We start from the raw sequence: 21,227 nt of genomic DNA, 5'->3' as shown, positions 1-21,227 counted from the left end.
AAGCATCATAACCTTTCAACCCTCTCACTTTATCTCATTCTTCCCATGCGTGTACTTTGCCTAATTTCTAATACTTATGCTCTAGGGGGTGCTGTAACTCCATGTTTGAAAGAGACGGTCTAACTTCCTGAAACAAATAGCAGAAATGCATTCAAGGCAAGGCTGGAAAAAGGACTAGAGGGATAGGTTAGATGAAACAACAATGGAAGGAGACTTGTGTGGAGGCTAAACTGTATCACATACTATTTAGGCAGAATGATCTGCTATGTACACTAACTTCTGAACAAATATAATTTATAAATAAACAACATTGTACAAGTTAGTCAGTGAATAGAGAAAAATTCAGGAATCTGTTCGCAGTATTGTAAATTAAATAAAATGCTTGATCTAGGAACGTTATTTTAACATACCAGATTTTTGTTTGGTAGTCTTTTATTTTTATGGTTAAGCGTAGGTGTTAGTTTGGTGCAAAACCTTGAGCATAAGATGCAAAAGTCTGTTTATTTATTGTTTCATCTTTAGATTACACCTGATTCTAAGATCTCCATACCAAAGCTACCCAATGTGGGGTTGGTCAGCAAAGCAAAAATGCCAGCGACGTCTAACATTGTTCCGAGTGACATGGTGAACTTGGGCTATGGGAAGCAGCTCAACCATCGGACTCTCTGCATTCCCACCTGCCGTATCAGTGAATCTGTCCAGAAACTGATAGAATTGGCGTACCGGACACTCTCTGAGGCCACGAGTGCCACACCTGAATGGCAAGTAATTCTGTGCATTCACTCACTAACAGTAAGCGATGCGTGTTCTTTAGGATAAAAATAATTCTTCATTTTCGATGTCCCACCCAGGCTGATATGAATAAAAATGTATGCTCAAGGCAAAATAAAACAAAAAATTCTGAAACTACAATTGGCCTATTAAAATTTGTCAAAATTGGCTAAAATTTTGTTTTTACATCCTCAGATCTTTTTCTTGGACTGTAATGATGTAGATTAGAATAGTTTTTCTCAACTCAAGCATTGAGTTTTAGCCATATTCTTAAAGCTGTTTTACAGATGCTTGCTCATGTGTTATGTTTGATGTAGTGCCACCTGAAAAGCTGTAATTATAGTTGATGGGGAATCCTAACTGGGAGAAAAGAAATTTCAGGGAACTCTCTTTGCATCACATCAGGATTTTTAAAAATAATTCATAGACACCTACCACTTAGAAGGCCATTTGGCCCATTGTATCTGTGTATCATTGTATCTATTTCAAAGAGGTTTTGTTTAGACCTTTCCTCAACTCTTGTCTATAGAGTGGGATGGTTCTCATCTGTTATATACTGCCCTCTGAGATTCTGCTTAATGATTGATGTGTGCCTGCAAACGATGATCAGAAGTGCTCTTATGCTTGGCATCTGCTTCTTTGCATATGCACAACTATTCTATTCTTAGAATCAAATTGAAAATAAAAATGATCTATGTCTGCCAGTTATAAACGACTAAACATTTGGAGTGGGACTATAACTTTGTGTATTATTTTGAATCCTGTTACCTGAAGCAAGTAGCTGCCTGCTTAGACTATTGCCTCCAGTGAAGTGGAACAGGGTGGGTCTTTATAACTGCTGAAGTTTCCATGCATTGAAATATTACAAATGATTAATCATCTTTCACGTTTTTCTTATGTCATGAGCTCATTCAGTGCATGTCACACTGCGTTCAATATGTCAAGCATTAGAGATGAGACTTGTGGTGGAAAACAGATCTTATCTATTTCTCATGTGGGTTAATAGAAAGAAGGAGCTTGTGTTTATAAAGCTTTTTATGTCCTCCAGGTGTCCTGAAGTGAATAGCAGCCAATGAAATATTTTTGAAGTGTAATCATTGTCGTGAAGTGGAAGCCTGCTCTCACTGCTAATTTTGCAAGTTAGCGCTTTAACCTGAAGGCTTGTGATAGCCGGTGGCAAGTAGGAAAATGTTGCACTTGTCATTATGTGGACATTTTCAAAGTTTGATGCATTGCTGGCCCTGGTGTGCATCAAACGGTGCTATATTTCACTTGATAATACGAGATGTTCCAAACAAGGCAAGTCTTTTCTGGATGAATATCCTTCAGTTTAAAGCCCATAATTTAGAAAAGTTTGTTTTTATTTTAAGAAAAGTTCAGGGTCTGTAATTTATTAGTGCATTGTTAGCCAAATTAGATTGGGAAAGTGGAGATTTCGGAGTCCTGGGTGTCCTTGTACACCAGTCGCTGAAAGTAAGCAGGTTGGTGCAGCAGGTGTTGAAGAAGGCAAATTGTATTGAGAGGATCAAGAAATAAAGTTGTAAAATTTCAATACTTGCAATAGTCAGTTGGTGTCTTTATTACACAACGGAGGATCAATGCTGGACAGTTCAGGCATTTCGCCACCGAGATTCAAATGAGCACAGTTTATATAGGGTTTCATTATAAATTATATTATTTAGGTAAAGGCTACAGCACAGAGGCCTTTGGTGGGCTGATTATTGTAATTCTGTGCATTAATTGCAATGCAGAGACTTGGTATTGTCCTTTCAGAGACAGTAAGGAATGTGTGTGTATTCTGCATAAAATCTTTACAAGGGTGTATTGATGTGGTTTGGGACCTTTAGACAACGTGACAAAGACCTTCCTATTTCTTAATTAGGTTATCTTGTGCATCGTTCATGTGTCTCCCACACCTTAATTGGTCAGCCCCATTTTTGTGTATGCTTTAGCACCCACCTGCTGGTCCTGGAGTGCTCGAGCAGAGATGTCTTGCTGCTGATCTTGAGGGAGTACAAGCAAAGTTTACTGGATTGATTCCTGGATTGGCAGGATTGACGTATGAAGAAAAACTGGATTGGTTGGGATTATATTCACCGGAGTTTAGAAGAATGGGGGTGATCTCATAGAAATGTATAAAATTCTAACAGGATTGTAGACAGGGTAAACACAGGAAAGATGTTCCTGATGTCTGGGGTGTCCAGAAACAGGGGTCTTGTTCTAAGGATGTGGGATAGGCGATTTAGGACAGAAATGAGGAGAAATTTATTCACCCAGACAGTATTGAGCCTGTGGAATTCCCTGCCGTGGAAAGTGGTTGAGGCTAAAACACTGAATGTTTTCAAGAAAGAGTTAAATATGGCTCTTAAGGCTAAAGAGATCAAGAGAAGGAAGCAGGAACAGGAGTTGGATGATCAGCCATGATCATATTGAATGGCAGAACAGTTTCAAAGGGCCGAATGTCCTGTTGCTGCCCGTGTTATCTCTGTTTCTAAATATAGACCCCCATGTCTGATGAGGCCCTCTTCTGATAGATTACAGAGGGTCCCTGATTTACAAACGTCTGATTTAAATCTTGTAATTACAAACATAGTTCCAAACGGGATTGCAAACTTAAAAGATGTTATGTACAAATGTTTCTTGTACTTACGGGCTATTTTATATTGTCCTGCGTTGTGCTCTGACTTACCTATAAATTGACTTGCGAATAGGCTCAAACAGAACCTAGGGACCGCCTGTATAAGTGGAAGTTATTATAATCACACTTGTGTTATTACATGGTAAACTTTCATATTACAGAGATTTTTATGCTTGGGGTTGTAAGTGGATAAGAATTTTAGAATGATTGTCAGAAAATGTGCAGCAGAAACCTATATAACTTGTGCATTGCAAATGTATTTAGGTTTCTAAATTGAAGGATTATTTTTACTATAAATCTAGATATTTTTGTTGCTGATCTTTTGGTAATGTGCTTGAATCTTTGCTAGTCTGGTGATGACATTCACGGAATTCAACTGCTCAATGTCTGTTTCAAATCTGAGAATCACGTTACATAGAACACACGAAGTGGTTGTACACTAATATTGTTGACACTGATTTTTTTTGGAGTGGGCAAGTGCAACAGGATATTGAATTGTGGATCCAGAAAAACCAAGTGATAGGTCTTTAAGGATGTTTTAGTGCTGTGTTTTTAGGCCACGAGGTGGTGCTAAGGTTTAGTTCTTTCAATATAATGATTTACAGTGAAAAATCAAATTTAAAAAGTTGTTGCTTTCTCAAAGTGAACTGTTTTTTTTCCTACAGTCAGCATATGCTGCTGAAGGTATTCTTTTCAAGAAGTGTTGCTCTGCCATTACCACCGCTAGTGTTATGCTGCCATCAAAGAGAGCTTCCCTCTCTTCCCCTTCCAGCATTCCAAAGAGATGGTTTCCTGTGCAACTCCTCAGTTTGATTACTCCATCCCATGACGCCTTCCTGTGCAACTACTGGAGATACAATATTTGCCCTTTTCACAGCTTCCTTTGTTCTCTCTCTCCTTTTCTTTCTTGTTCATGGGTGTATGATTTTATTTCTTTTGGTTGTTTCTTGTCCAATTTACCACTCCCTTTGGCCTTGAACTTTGGACTATTTTCTCACTTAATTTCTTTTACCTTCCTTATGTTTTCCTCCCCTTCTCCAGATGCCCCTAAAGCCAGTCAATGAAAATTTATTACATAAAATCCGAAAGAACTGCGGATGCTGTAAATCAGGAACAAAAACAAAGTTGCTGGAAAAGCTCAGCAGGTCTGGCAGCATCTGTGAAGAAAAAATCAGAGTTAACATTTCGGGCCCGGTGACCCTATTACATCTCTAACTTTTCCAAGTTCTGATAAAAGAGTAGTAACCTGAAAGTTAAACGTTTTACATCCACTATTCTGTCATATCTGTTGAGTACTTCTGACATTTTCTATTTTTAAATTTGTTTTCTAACAGTTACGTACGGTGTTTTGATTTGTATTTCAGTGCCATGCAGCTTTTCTACACCATTAGAAACATGTTCCACTTGTTCTACGATGTGGTACCTACCTATCACAAGTAAGTATTTTATAACACTTTTTAAAAATGATTTTTAAATTCTTTACACCGTTGAATTTGCAGAGTCATTACTAAATTTGCTGGTGCAGTAGCTTGGCCAAATTGCTGATTAATGTAATGGTGTTTTCAGCCTATTTAGGGAAGTCAACTGCATGGTCCCTAATACAGGCAGAAATTGACTTGCACGTAACTGAGAATCATCTGATCCACCTTGGTATGTTTAAACAGCCTAAATATGTGTTTGCATTTTCATTTCCTCCCACCCAAATAAGACACTTATAATTATAGGTTTACAGGGAAATTTATTTACAGTGAAGAAATCCATTTGTCAAGTTTACAGAAAAAATATTGGGACTTGATATAACTTTAACCTACGATGGATCACAGCTTGATGAGGTAACGAGCAAGTTAGAAAAGGAGAACCAGTAAAAGTGATCTGTTTGGATTTCCAGAAGGCCTTTGACAAAGAGAAGGCTTTTCTCTTATTTAGCAGTCTCTTGTGCAGCACTTTGTCAAAGGCCTTCTAGAAATCCAAACAGGTTGGCTGTTCTGGTTCTCCTTTTCTGACTTGTCCATTGATAGCGGATTGGCTCACTGGCAGAAGATGGAGAGTAGGGTGAAAGGATCTTTTTCAGGATGGCAGCTGGTCACTAACGGAGTTCCGCAGAGGTCAGTATTGGAACCACGATTGTTCACGTTCTGCATTAATGATCTGGACGAAGGAACTGAGGACATTTGTTGCTAAGTTTGCACATGACACAAAGATAGGTGGAGGGACAGGTAGTGTTGTGGAAGTGGGAGGCTGCAGAAGGATTTGGACAGGCTAGGAGAATGGGCAAAGAAGTGGCAGATGGAATACAATGTTGGGAAAGTGTGAGGTTATGCACTTTGGTAGGAAGAATAGAGAATAGACTACTTTCTAAATGAAGAAAGACTTTGGAAATCTGAAGCACGAAGGTTCATTTGACAGTTAGGAAGGCAAATACAATGTTAGCATTCATTTCAAGAGCGTTAGAATACAAAAGCAGAGATGTATTGCTGAGGCTGTATAAGGCTCTACTCAGACTGCATCTGGAATATTGTGAGCAGTTTTGGTCCCCTTCTAAGGAAGGATGTGCTGGCCTTGGAGTTGGTCCAGAGCAGGTTTACAAGGATGATCTCAGGGATGATTGGCTTTGTAAATGAGGAATGGTTGAGGACATTGAATCTGTATTTGATGGAGCTTAGAAGGATGAGGGGAAGGATCTGGTTCAAATTTGCAGAATACTGAGAGGCCTGGATAGAATGGACATAGAGATGATATTTCCACTAGTAGGAGACACTAAGACTCGAGGCACAGCTTCAGAATGAAGCTCTTGCACTGGCCTGCAATGTACTTTTAAAATTGCCAAATATTTTCTCAAGCATCTTATTTTCAAGTGAACTAGCAACTTGATTTGACTGTTTAGGACTGATTGTTTTTGCTTACTGTTCTCAGTGAAGACTGATTTTACATTCTCCAGAGACAGCGTACAAACAAAATGTCACAATTCAACTTCTGAAACTTCAATTTTTAAATGCAGCGTTGAGACAAAAACACACCAGACATGTTTTGTTATGTTGCTAGGTCCATACCCCAGGCGAGTCTCCCTAATTTGCTCTGGTTTCAGGTGGGTACCCCAAACTGAGAAACTCCCAGTTTGGAAGGGATGAACTGGTTCTCCTCTATTTTCACGCTGCCTCAGTTGGTTGCAACAACATTATATTAATAAACAGATCCTTTTTCTTGTGGATTCCTTTTAACCAGACCAAATAAACTTGTATTTTGAATGGGTCCAATTTAACCAAGTTTTGTTGAGTTAAAAAGTAGTGAGTTTATTATGTAGTAAATGCCAGGCGAATTAATCATGTCACACACATTAGAAATAAAAGCTGTGTACAAAAAGATAGAAGTTTAGTAAAACACGGCTGTATGAATCAGTCTCTGAATTGTTTTTCCAAGAATGGCTAATGAATGTTGTAGCCTTTGCAGTGGAGGTTACCAAAAGCAATGATATTCATAGTTGGGCAGTTAGTTTCAGGATTCTTATTTTTGTCAATTGGTTGAAGTTCTATAGTTCTGAATCATTTCTGCCATGAGTTAATTCAGTTCTTTCGTTGTCAGGTAACTTTATTTTAACTGATTTGCCACAGTGTGAGTAAGGAAACATCTTTACCTGCAACACTGGGGTAATTAGGGGATAGCACTTCAAGTATGGTTTTCATTGTGCACTAATGCTTGAACCTAGACTGGTGCATGTGAGCACATTCAATTCCACTAACACACGTCAGTAGTGTTGAAACTGAATTTTTAACCCCTGTTCTTGTGCATCCTTCAAAATGAGAAACACAAAATGAGTCTACAGTTCAAGATATCATCTGCATTGGAATGGTTTGCTGTTGAGCAGGGCATGCCAGCTGCTTGTTATCTTTGTAATTGCTCGAGATCACAGTCGACTCTGTGAAGTTTCTTTGAGATTATAGATGTTACATTCCATCACTTGGTCTCTCCAGATAACCATTAAGTTATATCCACAGCCATTTATTGCTTTATCAGCTGTCTTTTATAAAACATATTTTGAAATTACAAGCCAAAAGTGTTCATAAGGTTTTGACCTATGATCATGACAATATGAAAACCAAAGAACTGTGGATGCTGTAAATAGGAATCAAAAACAGAAATTGCTGGAAAAGCTCAGCAGGTTCTGCAGCATCTTTGGAGAGAAATCAGAGTTAACGTTAACGTTTCAGGTCGAGTGACCCTTTCTCAGAATACAGTTGCCAGATCTGCTGAGCTTTTCCAGCAATTTCTGTACTTGTTGATCATGACAATATGTCTGCCTTTGAGCTCATGGGTTAGGTGAGAACACATTGTCGTCATTTGGACCTTTAAATAGTGGAATGATAGAGACCTACACTGTCTCCAAGTCAAACAGCAACTCAGTTTTAAAATATCTGCACTTCTCAATTCTGGTCTCTTGTGCATTCCCAATTAAAGTTGTCCAACCATTGGTGGCCATGCCGTCAGTTGCTAGACTCTAAGATTTGTAATTCAGTCCCGATGCCTCATTTTCCTTCTTAAACTTTAAATGTGAATTGATGTTGGGTATTGTGAAGAACTTGCAGCGCAGAAAAAAGGTTTTTAGTTCAAGAGGTTCTTGTTGGTATTTATGCTTTTCGCATGAATTTCCTGTTCTTTTCTGCCTTGTTTTTAATCTATCATTTTAATATGTAAATCTACGTTGTCATGGTGGAGACGATGTTGTAGCAATAAAGTCACTGATCTCGTAATCCAGAAACCCAGGCTAATGCACTGGGAGATACAGGTTCAAATTCAACCACAATAGCGTGTTCATTAATTCCTTTAGGGAAGAAAATCTGCTGTCCTTACCAAAACTGGCCTATATAGAACTCCAAACCCGCAGCAACTAGTTCAAAATAGCTTAGTTGAAGTGAAATTAAAGATAGGAAACAGATGTTAACCTTCTGTTTTTTTTGCTCATACCCTGTAAAGATATAAAGATGAATAAAATTAATTGGCCTTTCTTTAAGTCATTGCATTAGAAATTCTATTTAAACTTAAGATTTCTTAATGTCGTGGAAATAATGCTGTATTGTGATTTTGCTTAAAGCTGCATTTGTGGAAGTGTCATTGCAAACATTAGCAAAAGCTTGAGTTGCATTTGATCTTTTTATCCATCTATTTAATTCATCATCAAGGTTAAGATGGTTATTGAATGTCAAGTCCTTTCCAGTTGTCATTTAGTTGTTTGTAGAAGTTGCAGTATTGTGGTAATTTTAAATTGCTTTCCTTTTCTCATTTAGGGATACATTACAGAAGTTGCCACAGTTGGCTGCTATCCACCACAACAATTGTATGTACATTGCCCACCACCTGATCACCTTGGGACACCAGTTCCAGTGCAACCTGCCAAGTCCTTTGTGCAATGGAGCTGCCACCTTTGTAGATTTTGTGCCAAGTTTTAGGCGATTAGGTGCGTGGCTGGATTTCTTTTCACTAATTATTGAACCCGATAATGATCTAGGATTTCTGAAGTATTTCCTAAAATAGCATAACAGCAATGATGATCCATAATTTATTGTGTTAGAAGTAGAATTGAATGTGATTGCAAATATCTAGGCTTCAGTTACAAGAATGGTGAATCAAATTTGTTGCTGTGATATTTTAAGATTAAATTTAAAAATTTGCCTTGCTCCTCTAAAGAATAAGAACTTAATTAAACATTAATATTGTGGATTGTTTTTGTGACAATGTTGACAGTGAATTTTCTTGCTTTACTTCTGGGTATATTCTAAAGTGAAAATTTACATTAGAAGTGAGAGAATTCCTTTGTGGTTGTGGATGTGCATTCCACCACTCTGTCACCACAGTTATGAAGCTATAAGCTAGCTGAAAGATTGTCAAGAATTTCAAACCCAATAAGCCTGCAAGAATTGATTGCAACATCACAATGAGTGACTCTGTAGGACTAGTTTAACCTTCAGTAGTGTTCAGAACATAAGAACTAGGATCAGGAGTAGGCCGAATGGCCTGCTTCCACACTGTAGAGGCTCTATGATTCTATGTGATGATTCTAAACTTAAATAAGGATAATTATAAATGAATGAGAACAGAGTTGCATGGAGTGTAAAGGAACTTAGCAGAAAAGAAGGTTAAAAAACAATGACAAATGTTTAAAAAATGTTCATGACTCGCTACAAATATATATCACAGTGAGGAAGAAGGGTTCTAGGAAGGAGATAAATCAACTGTAGTTAACCAAGGACATTAAAGATGGCATCAAATTGAAAGAAAAAGGGAAACAGTGTCGCAAAGATTACTGAAAAGATAGACATACAAACCAGCTGAAGATGACCACAAAAGAAGATGATGGAGAAAATAAACATTGAGGGTAAACTAGGAAGTAACAAAAATGGATAAAAAGATATATAGACTTATTTATGTGTTAATATATTGCATGTATATATTCCAATATATAAAAAGGGAGATACAGGCCAGAGTGAATACAGGCTGTTTAGGGAATGAGAGTGAAAAATAATAGGGAAATAGGAAATGGCAGAGGAGTTGCAAATAATCCTTTGCATCAGTCTTTGTGGTAAAAGACAGTCATAGCATTCCAAAGATACTAAGTAACCAAGCGTCAAAAGTGGGGGAGGAAATAAATCTAATAACTATCATTGGAGAAAATGTATGAGGGAAGCTGATATGACCCTGGACCAGATGGCTTGCATCCTAGGATATAAAGGAATTAAGTGCCAAGATAATGGATACACTAGTAGTAATGTAACAATATACCTTAGATTCCAGAAAGGTCCCAGATGACTGGAAAACTGCCATTGTAACACCCTTACTCGAAAAGGAGAGGCACAGAACTATAGAGCAACAACAAAAACAAATTGCTGGAGAAACTCCAGGTCTGGCAGCATCAGTGGAGAGAAAGCAGAGTTCAGTCTTGCCACACATCCTACCAGACCTTCCAGCATCTGCAGCTCTTTGTTTTTTTTTAAACTAAAGGTCAATTAGCTTAACATCTGCCATTGGGAAAATGTTGGAATCTATTATAAAGGATATCATAGCAGAGCATTTGGAAGTATATAACATAATTAGCAGAGTCAGCGTGCCTTCAAGAAGGGGAAGTCATGCCTGATAAATTTGTTAGAGATTGTTTGAGGAGATAACGTGCAGAATAAATAAAGGGGAAGCAGAATTTGCATTTCCAGAAGACTTTCAATAAGGTACCATACCTGAGACTATAAGAAGAGAGCTTATGGTGTTGGGGGTAATATTTTAGTATTATTGACGATTGTCCTAAGTAATGCAAAATGAAGGGGCTAAGTGTACTTCTTATGTAGCAACCTGTAACTAGTGATGAACCACAGGGATCAGTGCTGGGGATCACTATTATTTATAATATATATTAATGTCATGGATGGTGGAAGTGAATATATTGTCGCCAAGTTTGTGGATAGCACAAAAATAGGTGACAGCATCTACAGAGGAATACAGAATTGCAAAACCTCAACAATTGAGATATACTGTGGAAAAGAATGAGAGGTATGCACTTTGGCAGGAATAGTAGAGGAGCTGAAGATTATTTAAATGAAGATAGACTGCAGACAGCCGCAGCACAGGGATTCGGGGATTGTCCTCATGCATGAGTTACATAAAGGTAACAAAGAAATTTAGCAGGTAATAGGGAAAACAAATGGAATGTTGGCCATTGTTTCAAAGGGAGTGATATATAACATATGGAGCAAACACACTAGAATATGCTGAAGAAACTCTGCAGTGTCTGTGTAGAGAGGAATAGTCAATATCCTGTCCTGAGTCCAGAACAGTTCTCTTGAAGAGTCATGTTGGACTCAAATTGTTAACTCTGTTTCCCTCTCCAAAGGTACTGCCAGACTTGTTGGATTTCTTCAGCATTTTCTGTGTTTATTTCAGATTTCAGAATTTTCTGTGTTTTGTTTTTATAAAAATAGGAAAGTCTTGCAAAACTATGCAAGGCACTATTTAGAACACACCTAAAATATTGTGAATGGTTTTGGTCCCCTTATCTAAGCAAAGATAAATTGGCATTGGAGGCTGTCCAAGAAAATGTTAATTTGGTTGATCCTAGGTGTGGAGGGATTTTCTTATGAGCAGACCTTAAGTAGGTTGGGCCTACACTTACTTGAGTTTAGAAGAATGAGAGGCAATTTTATTGAAACATAGGATTTTTAGGAGGCTTGATAGGTTAGATACTGAGAGGCTGTTTCTCGTGTGTGGGAGAGTCTAGGATCAGAGGGCATAATCTCAGAGTAAGGGGTCTCCTTTTAAGGACAGAAGAGGAGGAATTTCTTTTCTCAGAAAATGGTGAATCTGTGGAATTCTTTACAGCAGAGTGCCTTAGAGGCTGTATTATGTATATTCAAGACTGAGACACAGATTTTTAATTGGTAAAGGAATCGAGTTATGGAGAAGAGGCAGTAGTGTGGACTTGAGGATTATCAGATCAGCCATGATCTCAATGAATGGTGAAACACACTTGATGGGCCAAATGGCTGACTTTAGCTCCAATACCTTATGGTATTCCCTCCATCCCACCACCTGAAACTGCAGTATTCCATGTTTGACAGTCAGTTTGATTTAATGATAGTTTTAGTGTTGTCATAGTAGTAGTCTTACCCTTTGAGTTCTAGCCGAAATTTCTATCTTAAACATCACCAAGCCACATGAACTGTTCATTCTTATTTGTGACCTTGTTCTGCAGAACATTAAGAATGTCATAAGTGTTTTAAATGCATTTTTTTCTGTGATGACCATAAGACCATATAGGAGCAGAATTAGACCATTTGGCTTATTGAGTTTGAACTGTCATTCGATCACGGCAGATATGTTTCACAATGCTGTTCTCCTGCCTTCTCCCTGTAATATTTGATCCTGTTACTAATCAAGAATCTAGCTATCTGTGTCTTAAAGACACTCAATGAGTTGTCCTCCACAGCCCACTGCAGCAATAAATCCCAGAGATTAACCACCCTCGGGCTGAAGAAATTCCTCCTCATCTCAGTTCTAAAGTTGTGCATTCATTCTGAGGCTGTACCCTTGGGTCCTAGTCTCTCCTATTAGTGGAAACACTTCTCCACATTCACTCTATCCAGTAATCTAAGTTTCAATCAGATATCTCCCTCCCCCATCCTTCTAAATTCCATCGAGCATAGACCCAGAGTACTAAATGCTCTTCATATGACAAGCCCTTCATCCTTTACATCAGTCTAGTAGACCTCCTCTGGACCCGCTCCAATGCCAGCATGTCCTTCCTTAGATATGGGGCCCAAAACTACTCAAAATATTCAAAATACGGTCTGACCAGAGCCTATACAGCCTCACCAGCACATCTCAGCTGTTATATTCTAGTGCTGTCAAAATGAATGCTAACACTGCATTTGCCTTCCTAACTGCCAACCATACCTACGTGTTAGTTTTAAGAAAATTCTTAACTAGGACTCCCAAGCCCTTTTGTGCTTCAGATTTCCGAAATCTTTCTCCATTTAGAAAATAGTGCCTCTATTCTTCCTACCAAAATGCATAACCTCATGCTTTCCCACATTGTATTCCATCTGCCACTTCTTTCCCACCTTCCTAGCCTGTCCAAGTTCTTCTGCAGCCTCCCCACTTCCTCAGCACCACCTGTTTCTCCAATTATCTTTGTTTCATCTGCAAACTTAGCAACAATGCCCTCAATTCCTTTGTCCAGATCGTTAATGTACAACATGAATAGTTGTTGTCTCAACATGGACATCTGTGGAACACCACTAGTCACTGGTCGCCATTGTGAAAAAGACTCCTTTCTCCCTACTCTCTGCCTTCTGCCTGTCAGCCAATCTGCTATTCAAAAAAAGAACAAGAACAGAAATAGCTGGAAAAACTCAGATCTGGCAGCATCTGTGGAAGAAAGTAGAGTTAATGTTTCGGATCCAGTGGCCCTTCTTCAGATCTTCTAATAATGCCACTACCTTACCTCTAACACCATGGGCTGTTTATCTTATTTAGCAGCTTTCTGTGCGACGTCTTGGCACAGGCCTTCTGGAAATCCAAATAGATCACATCCACTGGCTGTCCTTTGTCTAACTTTCAGGATTCCATTACTCTTTGCTAAGAAGTGAAAAAAAGTCACTGTCGTTTCTGAACAATTTGGTTTCTTCCTTCAAATGCCACCTTCTCCTGTGTCACAATTAAGAATTTGGCACATAAAAGAAGAGTGAGCTTTGCTGAGTTTTATTTTTCTCTTAAGGCCTTGACGTATTTAGTTATTATGAAATGGTATGAGTGGAAACTGTGCAAAGAAATAAATCGGGAGAGATAATGTACCTCAGAATATTATACTTTAAAAAAAGTTCCACTTAGATTGTGGTGTTCCAACATTTTTTTGACTTATAATTATACTTTTATTCCTGTTTCTGCTCCAAAATGAAGTTGGTTTTGAAACATTGAAAATAAATTGTATACTAGTTGAATAGATTTTAATTTACAGATTTTTAAAAGTAAATGTTACCATAAGTAGTAAATTTTGAGTGTGAAGTCAAATCAGAATCAAATTGTTGTTGGGTATGATGGATTTGGGAGTTTTACTACAATAAATTGCCTTTCTCAAAAAAAAAGTGCATTTTTCAAACCATTTTTTTAAAATGGCATCATGTTCCTCCTTGCCAGGAACGGAGTGTTTCTTGGTGCAGTTGCGTTCCCAAAGAGATGAGTTACTGGAAAGGTTGTCGAATGCGAGAAATCTTTCGAGCTTGGATGATGTGGATAATTACACAGCTGCAAATAAAGCAGTCCGGCAGGTTGGATGTTATGTTGCAGTTTGCATGTTCTTTCAAATTTGTATGGGCATTGGCAAGTTTACTAAGCTAAAAGAAAATACAATGGTGAATGCATAACATCTGAAACAAAATTGAAACATTTTATACAATGTCATACAGAGATCTGGTCTCCCGCTTACACTGCAGATATTGATTCAATGAAGGTTGAAAAAATTTTAAAAGAATCAGACTGGAATTGAGATATTAACAACTATCAGGAATGACTGTGCAGGATGGATCATCTTATTTTCTTTCAAATAGCTGAAGTTGTGGCCTGATGCAATAGAGATCATTAAAATTATGAGGGGATAAAAATAGAATGTTGGAGAATCTCGGCAGGTCTGGTAGCATCTGTAGAGAGAAAGCAGTTAACATTTCGATTCCTGTTTTGACGAAGTGTCACAGATGCTGCCAGACCTGCTGTGTTTCTCCAGCTCTCTGTTTTTGCTTCAGATTTCCAGCATCTGGAGTCCTGTGTTTAAAATTGAGGTGACTTGTTAACTGGATGTACAGGTTTCTGGTTGCCTGAAACATAGAAATCATTATTTTCAACAGGAAACTCCAGAGAAACTTCTTTACTCTGTATAAGGTGGAATAAAAAGCATTTCAGAGAATTAAAGTGAGGGGAAAGGGAACGAAAAGGATGTACTAATTAACTTACTTGAAAGGGAAGAGAGATGGCTTGTATGGGGTGTAATTCATAGCATGAGCATTTTGGTTAGAGTCAATTTGTGTCCTCTAAAGTAGAGACAGGTTAGCTGTTTTTCCTTTAATTTGTAATTTAGAATATAGACCTACTTGAATAATAGAACTAACAGTGGTTATATCTTACTGTATTCAGGACTTGACTGAATTACCCTATTGGCGTGGGCTGCAACATTCTCAAGAGATTTGAAAAAAAATTCTATTTCTGAAATAACAATGGATTCATTAAAGTTTAAAAATAAGCTGCAACTTGAAGTGTGACCTGCCTTTTCAGTCTGACCAATGTGGTTTCAGCTTTTCAGTGTTTGTACAGTTAATACCTTAACTGTATTTCCATATAAATGCAGTTGACGTCACATGTCAGTCCTTTGTATGGTGTCGGGCAGGGATTATTTGGATATTTATATTATCTCTTTTAAGTCATTGATTTCAGTTCTAAATTCTTTAATATTTTATGAAGGGTTGGTGGGAAACCCTATTAAAGAATTGTGCAAATTTTTGTATCAGTCAAATCTGCTGTTCAAGACTGTCCTATTCCAGCCACCAGTAGAGTTTATTTAAAAGGTTGTTTTTCTGTTTAACTTTTTCAGGTGAGTCATCAGCTAAAGCGATTGGGCAAAGTTTGGCAAGATGTGCTTCCAGTTCATATATATTGCAAATCCATGGGTACTTTACTTAACACAGCAATTACAGAGATTGTGAATAAAGTCACAGCGCTAGAGGTAATTTGGAATGAAGTGGGATAAGATTTTGATCAAGGGCTTTTGGATTCTCAGGACTGGAATTCTAATGTTTCGTCACTGGGTGATGAATGGCTATGTTCATTGGCACAGATAATAATACCACTTCTGTTTGAAGTTCTGACCTAGACATAAGTGTGCTGAAGTTGGGAACCTGAATAGAGTCAAGTTTTATTTTTGTTATGTTTATTTTTAGTGATGTTTTATACATTTAGAGTGTTGTGCACCGTTCTGGTCTTCAGATTTAGAAACACTAGAGAAGGTATAAAAGTATTTACAAGGATGATACCAGAATCAAGAATCTGTAATTGTTGGGAAAGACTGAGTAGTTTAGAGATCCTTCCTTTGGACAGTCAAGGGAGTAAATCTTAAAAATTATAATGGGGTTCACTAGAGTTATAGAAAATATTTCAGCTTGCAGTGTGCCCAGAATTGCATGTCCTTAATATGTCATTTATAGATTCAAAAAGGAATTTGTGAGAAACTTATTTACCCAGAAAGTACTTGGAGTGTGGAATGTTCACAAAGAGTAGTTGAGACAAATTGTATAAGTGCATTTAAGGAAATTTTGTATAATCACATGAAGGAGAATGTAAAGGAGGATATCCTGATGAGGTGAGATGAAGTACAGTTGGAGAATGCTCCTGCGGAACATCATTACTGACATTGAACAGTTGGCTCAAATAAACTGTTTCTGTGCTGACACTAATTCGATGTGGATTTCAGCTGTTCATCAGGGCATTGATTGAAAGTTGGTTGGGGCATAACAACATTTTCCTGCTTTAGTTTTGTAACAGAATTCTCAACATGTGCTAGAATACATAGGCAGAAGTTTTAGTTGGAGGCCCAGTAAACTCTATTATGTAATGTTGCCTTATTGTGTCCAGATGCTGGAGTGGAACAGAACTGTGTAACCGTCTAACCAAATTACTCTGTGTGGTACCAAGAACATTAACCAACCTATATATTAGAGTGGCCTATATCCTATTGTGGTGTGTGGTTATAGATTCTGTACTAATCTTATTAGTTTTGAGTTGACTGTATTATGTTTTTAAGAATTATTCAACCTTGTATGTTGCAGGATATCTCCTCAGAAAGTGCAGACTGCCTTTATTCGTTATGTAAAGTCATACTGGAGGAAGGTCCACAGATCTTCCAGCCACTACCTGAAGAAAGTGAAAACAAAAAGTATCAGGAAGAAGTTCCAGTATATGTCTCAAAATGGCCAAAATTCAAGGAGCTAATGATAGTCCTTCAGGCTAGTCTGCAGGAGTTAGTGGACAGGTACATCCCTAGATTATAAATGGCTCATAAATAAGTACATAATATGTCCTTTCTACAACAATATGTAATAAATGGCTGGTGTAAGCTTTTCCTTTTAACTAATATTCTGTTGAATTGTCCACATTAGCAGCAGAGTTTGCATACGCAACATTTTTTTAATGTGTTGTTTTTTGCCAAGTTATAGTATGTTCTTTCAAAGTCAAATTGGTTTACATTGCATTGGACAAATTGACCAATGCCAGTGTGCTCTCTGTCTTTCTTTTGACTACCCTTCCTGCAGCGCATTTTTCTGTCTTTCTCTCTCTCTCTGCTGCTCCTCCTTCTCTCTCCCCACCACCACCATCATCATCATCAATGGCGGTCCCTCACAGACAAGGAAGACTCTTCCACTCTCAGGGTGAGTCCATAGGCAGCTGTACAGACCACACCACCCCATCCCACTCACCCCAACCACAACCAGTGCCACCATTCTCTACTTGTTCAAGAATATGGCAAGAATAAGAATATATCATCATCTCTGCTTGGTGTAAATCAGATTGTTATGACACGGAGACAGATGGCCAAATCAAATCAACCTCTTTGTCCTTATATTCACAACACAAGAAAGTTAAAAATGCTCAATGATTCTCAAAATTGACCTGTGGTTCCAAACCAGACTTTTTGAATATCCACTACCAGACTTTGTGAATAACTGATCCAGGCACCAGGTTTATAGCTCGAACAAAAGATTTAACAATTTACTAGTAATACAATAGTTTTTGCAGAGCTAAGTTAAACCACAAGATAATCTAATTAATGTTTGTGATTTAACCTCAATCTTCTTTGATTCGAGACCCCCTTTCTCTCAAAGACAGGCAGACAGAGTTATGGGATAAATTAGAATGGAAAAATAAATGAGATGTAACTGGCAAGTTCACTTAAGATGATTCCGCGATCCATAATATTCACGGCATAAGGGACTATATCTTGCTTGGTTTCTGATGACACCGACCTTCCAGTAGACTTTGGGGACGAATCACTTAATTTTTATAACTGAGATTCTGTTCTCTGAACTTTCAATAAGTTGATAAATGAGGAGACAACCAGGGAACAATTAAACTCCTATCCTGTAGCTTTCACAGGTGCAATCCTTCTGACACAGTCCAAAACCAGTTCAAATTTTGGCCTGTCCCAGCTAGACTGACCATCTGCCCATGGGGTCCCACTTAATACTCAACATCAGTTCTGTTCTGGAGAAGATACACCAGACTCAGTTTTAATTCTGTTTCTCTCCGCAGATGCTGCCAGACCTGTTGAGTTTCTCCAGCATTCACTGTGTTTGTTTCAGATTTCCAGCAGCCCCAGTGTTAAACTGAATTAATTTGCAAGTGTGAGCTGGTCTTCCCTTGTTCTGGCACTGATTGGGTGTTCACGTTTCATTTGTGCAACACTCAGCCATGATGTAGAAGTTTAATTGTTCAGTTCAACGGGACAAGCTTAAACCTTGTAACTAATTTACAGAGACAACTGCAACCTTCTGTTTAGTTTTTTTTTGGAGAAGAAAATATCCATATGATAGAAAAAGAATATGAATTGGACATTCATTAAATTCTGTTAGACAAGTTTTTTGTTCCCTATGGAGACTAAATATTTGATCTCGCTATCTGCCAGCTGGGTAAGCATGTCTTTGGCATCCAAGACTAGCATCAGTCCAATGTTGGCTGAAGTGCCAAAGATCAGGAAAAAGCTAGATAATTATTAAAAATAACCCGTTTCTCCTACTGTATTGTGACCTCATTATCAGCTTTGCTTTCTCCAGGGCTTGCCATTATCCATCCCTTTGTCTGCTTGTCTTTCTCTCTCTCTGGGCTCTGTCTCCACCTATTTGCTTACTCCTTTTCCCCCTGCTCCACCCTCTGTCTTTGGTATATATACCACCTTTTCCTAGCTACTGATAGTTCTGGAAAAAGATCACTGGACCCAAAATGTTAACACTGTTTTGTCTCCGCAGATGCCGCCAGACCTGCTGAGTTTCTCCGGCAATTTTTGTTTTTGTTTGATTTCCAGCATTCGCAGTTTTTTGTTTTATTATAGATAATTACTGTGTTTCATTTTAAATAAAGTTACTGTAATCCCAAGAGTGTATTTACAGATGCAAAATAAGAGATTAACAGGGAACACCAGCATTTATTTGCTGTCTTTATCAGAAGTCAACTTCTCACAGCACCTCATATTCGAGTTGAGATGCTTGGGTAAATCGCTGTTCATATTCTGAACCAACAACATACCATAAGCAACAAGATGACTCATCAGTCTTTAATTGCAGGGGATGGTATGTGTGCAGCCAGGGTAATTGGATTCTTGGTATCCATGCCTCGCATCTAAGGATAAAATACTAGATTCTTGTTTAGGTAGATATGTGGCCCAACTGGTCTTGCAGCCTACTCAGTGCTTCCCCCTCTCAAAGGCTCATGCACTGCTCTCCACTGTCAAATGTATAAAATACTAATGAGTTCTTTTGCCTAAAAAGCCAATTTGATGAGAGTATCTTTCATTTACATATTCTTAATTTAATGTTTAAGATATGTTATACTTTAGACCATTTTTGATTTCACTTTATTTTTTGATGTGTTTAGGTGGACTGATGGGAAGGGCCCTTTCGCAGCAGAATTTTCTCCAGTTGAGGCAAAGAGCCTAATCCGAGCTTTGTTTCAGAACACAGAGCGAAGAGCTGCAGCACTGGCAAAAATTAAATAAATATTGTTAAGATTTTCTATGTATTCAGGAATGAAATGTCAATAAATGTATATTTACCTTGTAAACTTTTTAAATTTTGGTCTTAATACTTTTTAAAAGCCATACAAATGCTGAATATTGTAGCAGAATCTTCAAGAAGGCAACTTGTTGTATCAACTGTTGCCTAGAATAAAAACATTGCAAATACTTCCCTTTTAGTCACTCTTCAGATTCTTCCCATGTCATTGTGACAATTATTAGGGCAATTAAATTATTTCAGAAAAAGATCTGCTGGAGGTAGCCCAGAGATGCTTCGCTTGGTTGGTCTGGATATGGAGGTACTGTTCTTGTGAGGAGAAATTGAATATTGAGCCCTGTACTCTTTTTGGAGTTTAGAAGAATGAGACCTGACATTACTGAAACATGCAATTCTTAAGTACTTGAAAGAGTAGATGTGGAGAGGTGGTTTCCAATTATGGGAGAGTCTAGGGCCAGAGGACATAATCTCTGAATAAGGTGTCATTCATTCAACACAGAGATAAGAAGGAATTTCTTAACTCTGGTGTTGGTGAATTGGTGGATTTTTTTTACCACAAAGGGTTACAGAGGCCGATTCGTTACGTGTAATCAAGGCTAAGATAGACCGAATTTTAATTGGCAAGGGAATCGAGTGTTAAAAAGAAAAGGCAGGATAGCAGAGTTGAAGATTATCAGATCAGTCATGATCTCATTAAATGGCACATCACACTCGATGGGCTGAATAGCCTACTTCTGTTTCTGCACCTTAAGGTCTTATTGCCTACTATATCATTCACCTCCAAACCCAGTAATTTAAATTGCACTGGAACTTCTGAGGAGAATTTTTTTGCCAAAAAATAATCTCTTCATTTGGAATCCCCACCTTGGCACTTGGCCTGACCTTTCTGAAAATGTCCCTCTGCCTACTTTCTCATCTCTTTTGACTTAGTTTTAGATGTCTCTTCTAGAAGTTGCAATGTAGGTTGCAGAATGTGATTATATTTCGTTGTACTTAAAGTCATCAAGTTCAAGTTTGATACTGATACAGGATGGAAACCTTTCCAACTATGATAAAAGCAAAATGTTGTGAATCCTGGAGACCTGAAATAGAACAAAGTGCTGTCAAGCTTGACAACATCTGGGAGAGAGAATCACAACGAAACCTTTCCTATCCAGTCGTTGCTAGAATGAATGCCCTTAAGATCAAGGTCACATTTGACCAAGAGTTCATCAAGGAGCCCTTACGAAACTTGAGTCAATAAGAATCAAGGATTAAACTGCTCGTTGAAATGATACCTAATGTAAAGGGTGATTGTTGGAACTCAGCCGTCTCAGTGTAGATCAGAGATAGTAGGAACTGCAGATGCTGGAGAATCCGAGACAACAAGGTGCAGGGCTGGATGAACACAGCAGGCCAAGCAGCATCATAGGAGCAGAGAGGCTGACGTTTGGGGCCTAGACCCTTCATCAGAAAGATCATTTTTGCAGGAGTTCCTTGGGGTAGTGTCCTCCCCCCAATGATCTTTGGTTGCTCCA

At 38.2% G+C, this 21,227-nt stretch overlaps 1 protein-coding gene across 1 annotated transcript; it reads left to right on the top strand.

The window, feature by feature from the left end:
- Nucleotides 1–496: 496 nt before the first annotated feature.
- LOC125486732 (centromere/kinetochore protein zw10 homolog) lies at nt 497–19,759 on the top strand. Its single transcript, XM_048615588.1, has 7 exons — nt 497–761; nt 4,774–4,845; nt 8,689–8,858; nt 14,081–14,211; nt 15,525–15,656; nt 16,756–16,958; nt 19,574–19,759. Exons 1-7 carry the CDS (start codon nt 589–591, stop codon nt 19,692–19,694), a joined length of 1,002 nt encoding a protein of 333 aa, XP_048471545.1. The 5' UTR covers nt 497–588; the 3' UTR covers nt 19,695–19,759.
- Nucleotides 19,760–21,227: the final 1,468 nt, after the last annotated feature.

This window comes from Rhincodon typus, chromosome 32 (genome assembly GCF_021869965.1).
Source record: "Rhincodon typus isolate 14 chromosome 32, sRhiTyp1.1, whole genome shotgun sequence".
Classification (NCBI taxonomy): domain Eukaryota; kingdom Metazoa; phylum Chordata; class Chondrichthyes; order Orectolobiformes; family Rhincodontidae; genus Rhincodon; species Rhincodon typus.
The sequence above is the reverse complement of the archived record's forward strand: the minus strand, read 5'-3'. Positions and strand labels throughout refer to the sequence as shown.

Bases quoted from the DNA above. Each gene is read 5' to 3' on its own strand.
- LOC125486732 (XM_048615588.1), top strand. From the start codon at position 589: ATGCCAGCGACGTCTAACATTGTTCCGAGTGACATGGTGAACTTGGGC. The intron at 4,846-8,688 runs GTAAGTATTTTA...TTTCTCATTTAG, and splicing joins GTGGTACCTACCTATCACAA to GGATACATTACAGAAGTTGC. The intron at 15,657-16,755 runs GTAATTTGGAAT...TGTATGTTGCAG, and splicing joins ATAAAGTCACAGCGCTAGAG to GATATCTCCTCAGAAAGTGC.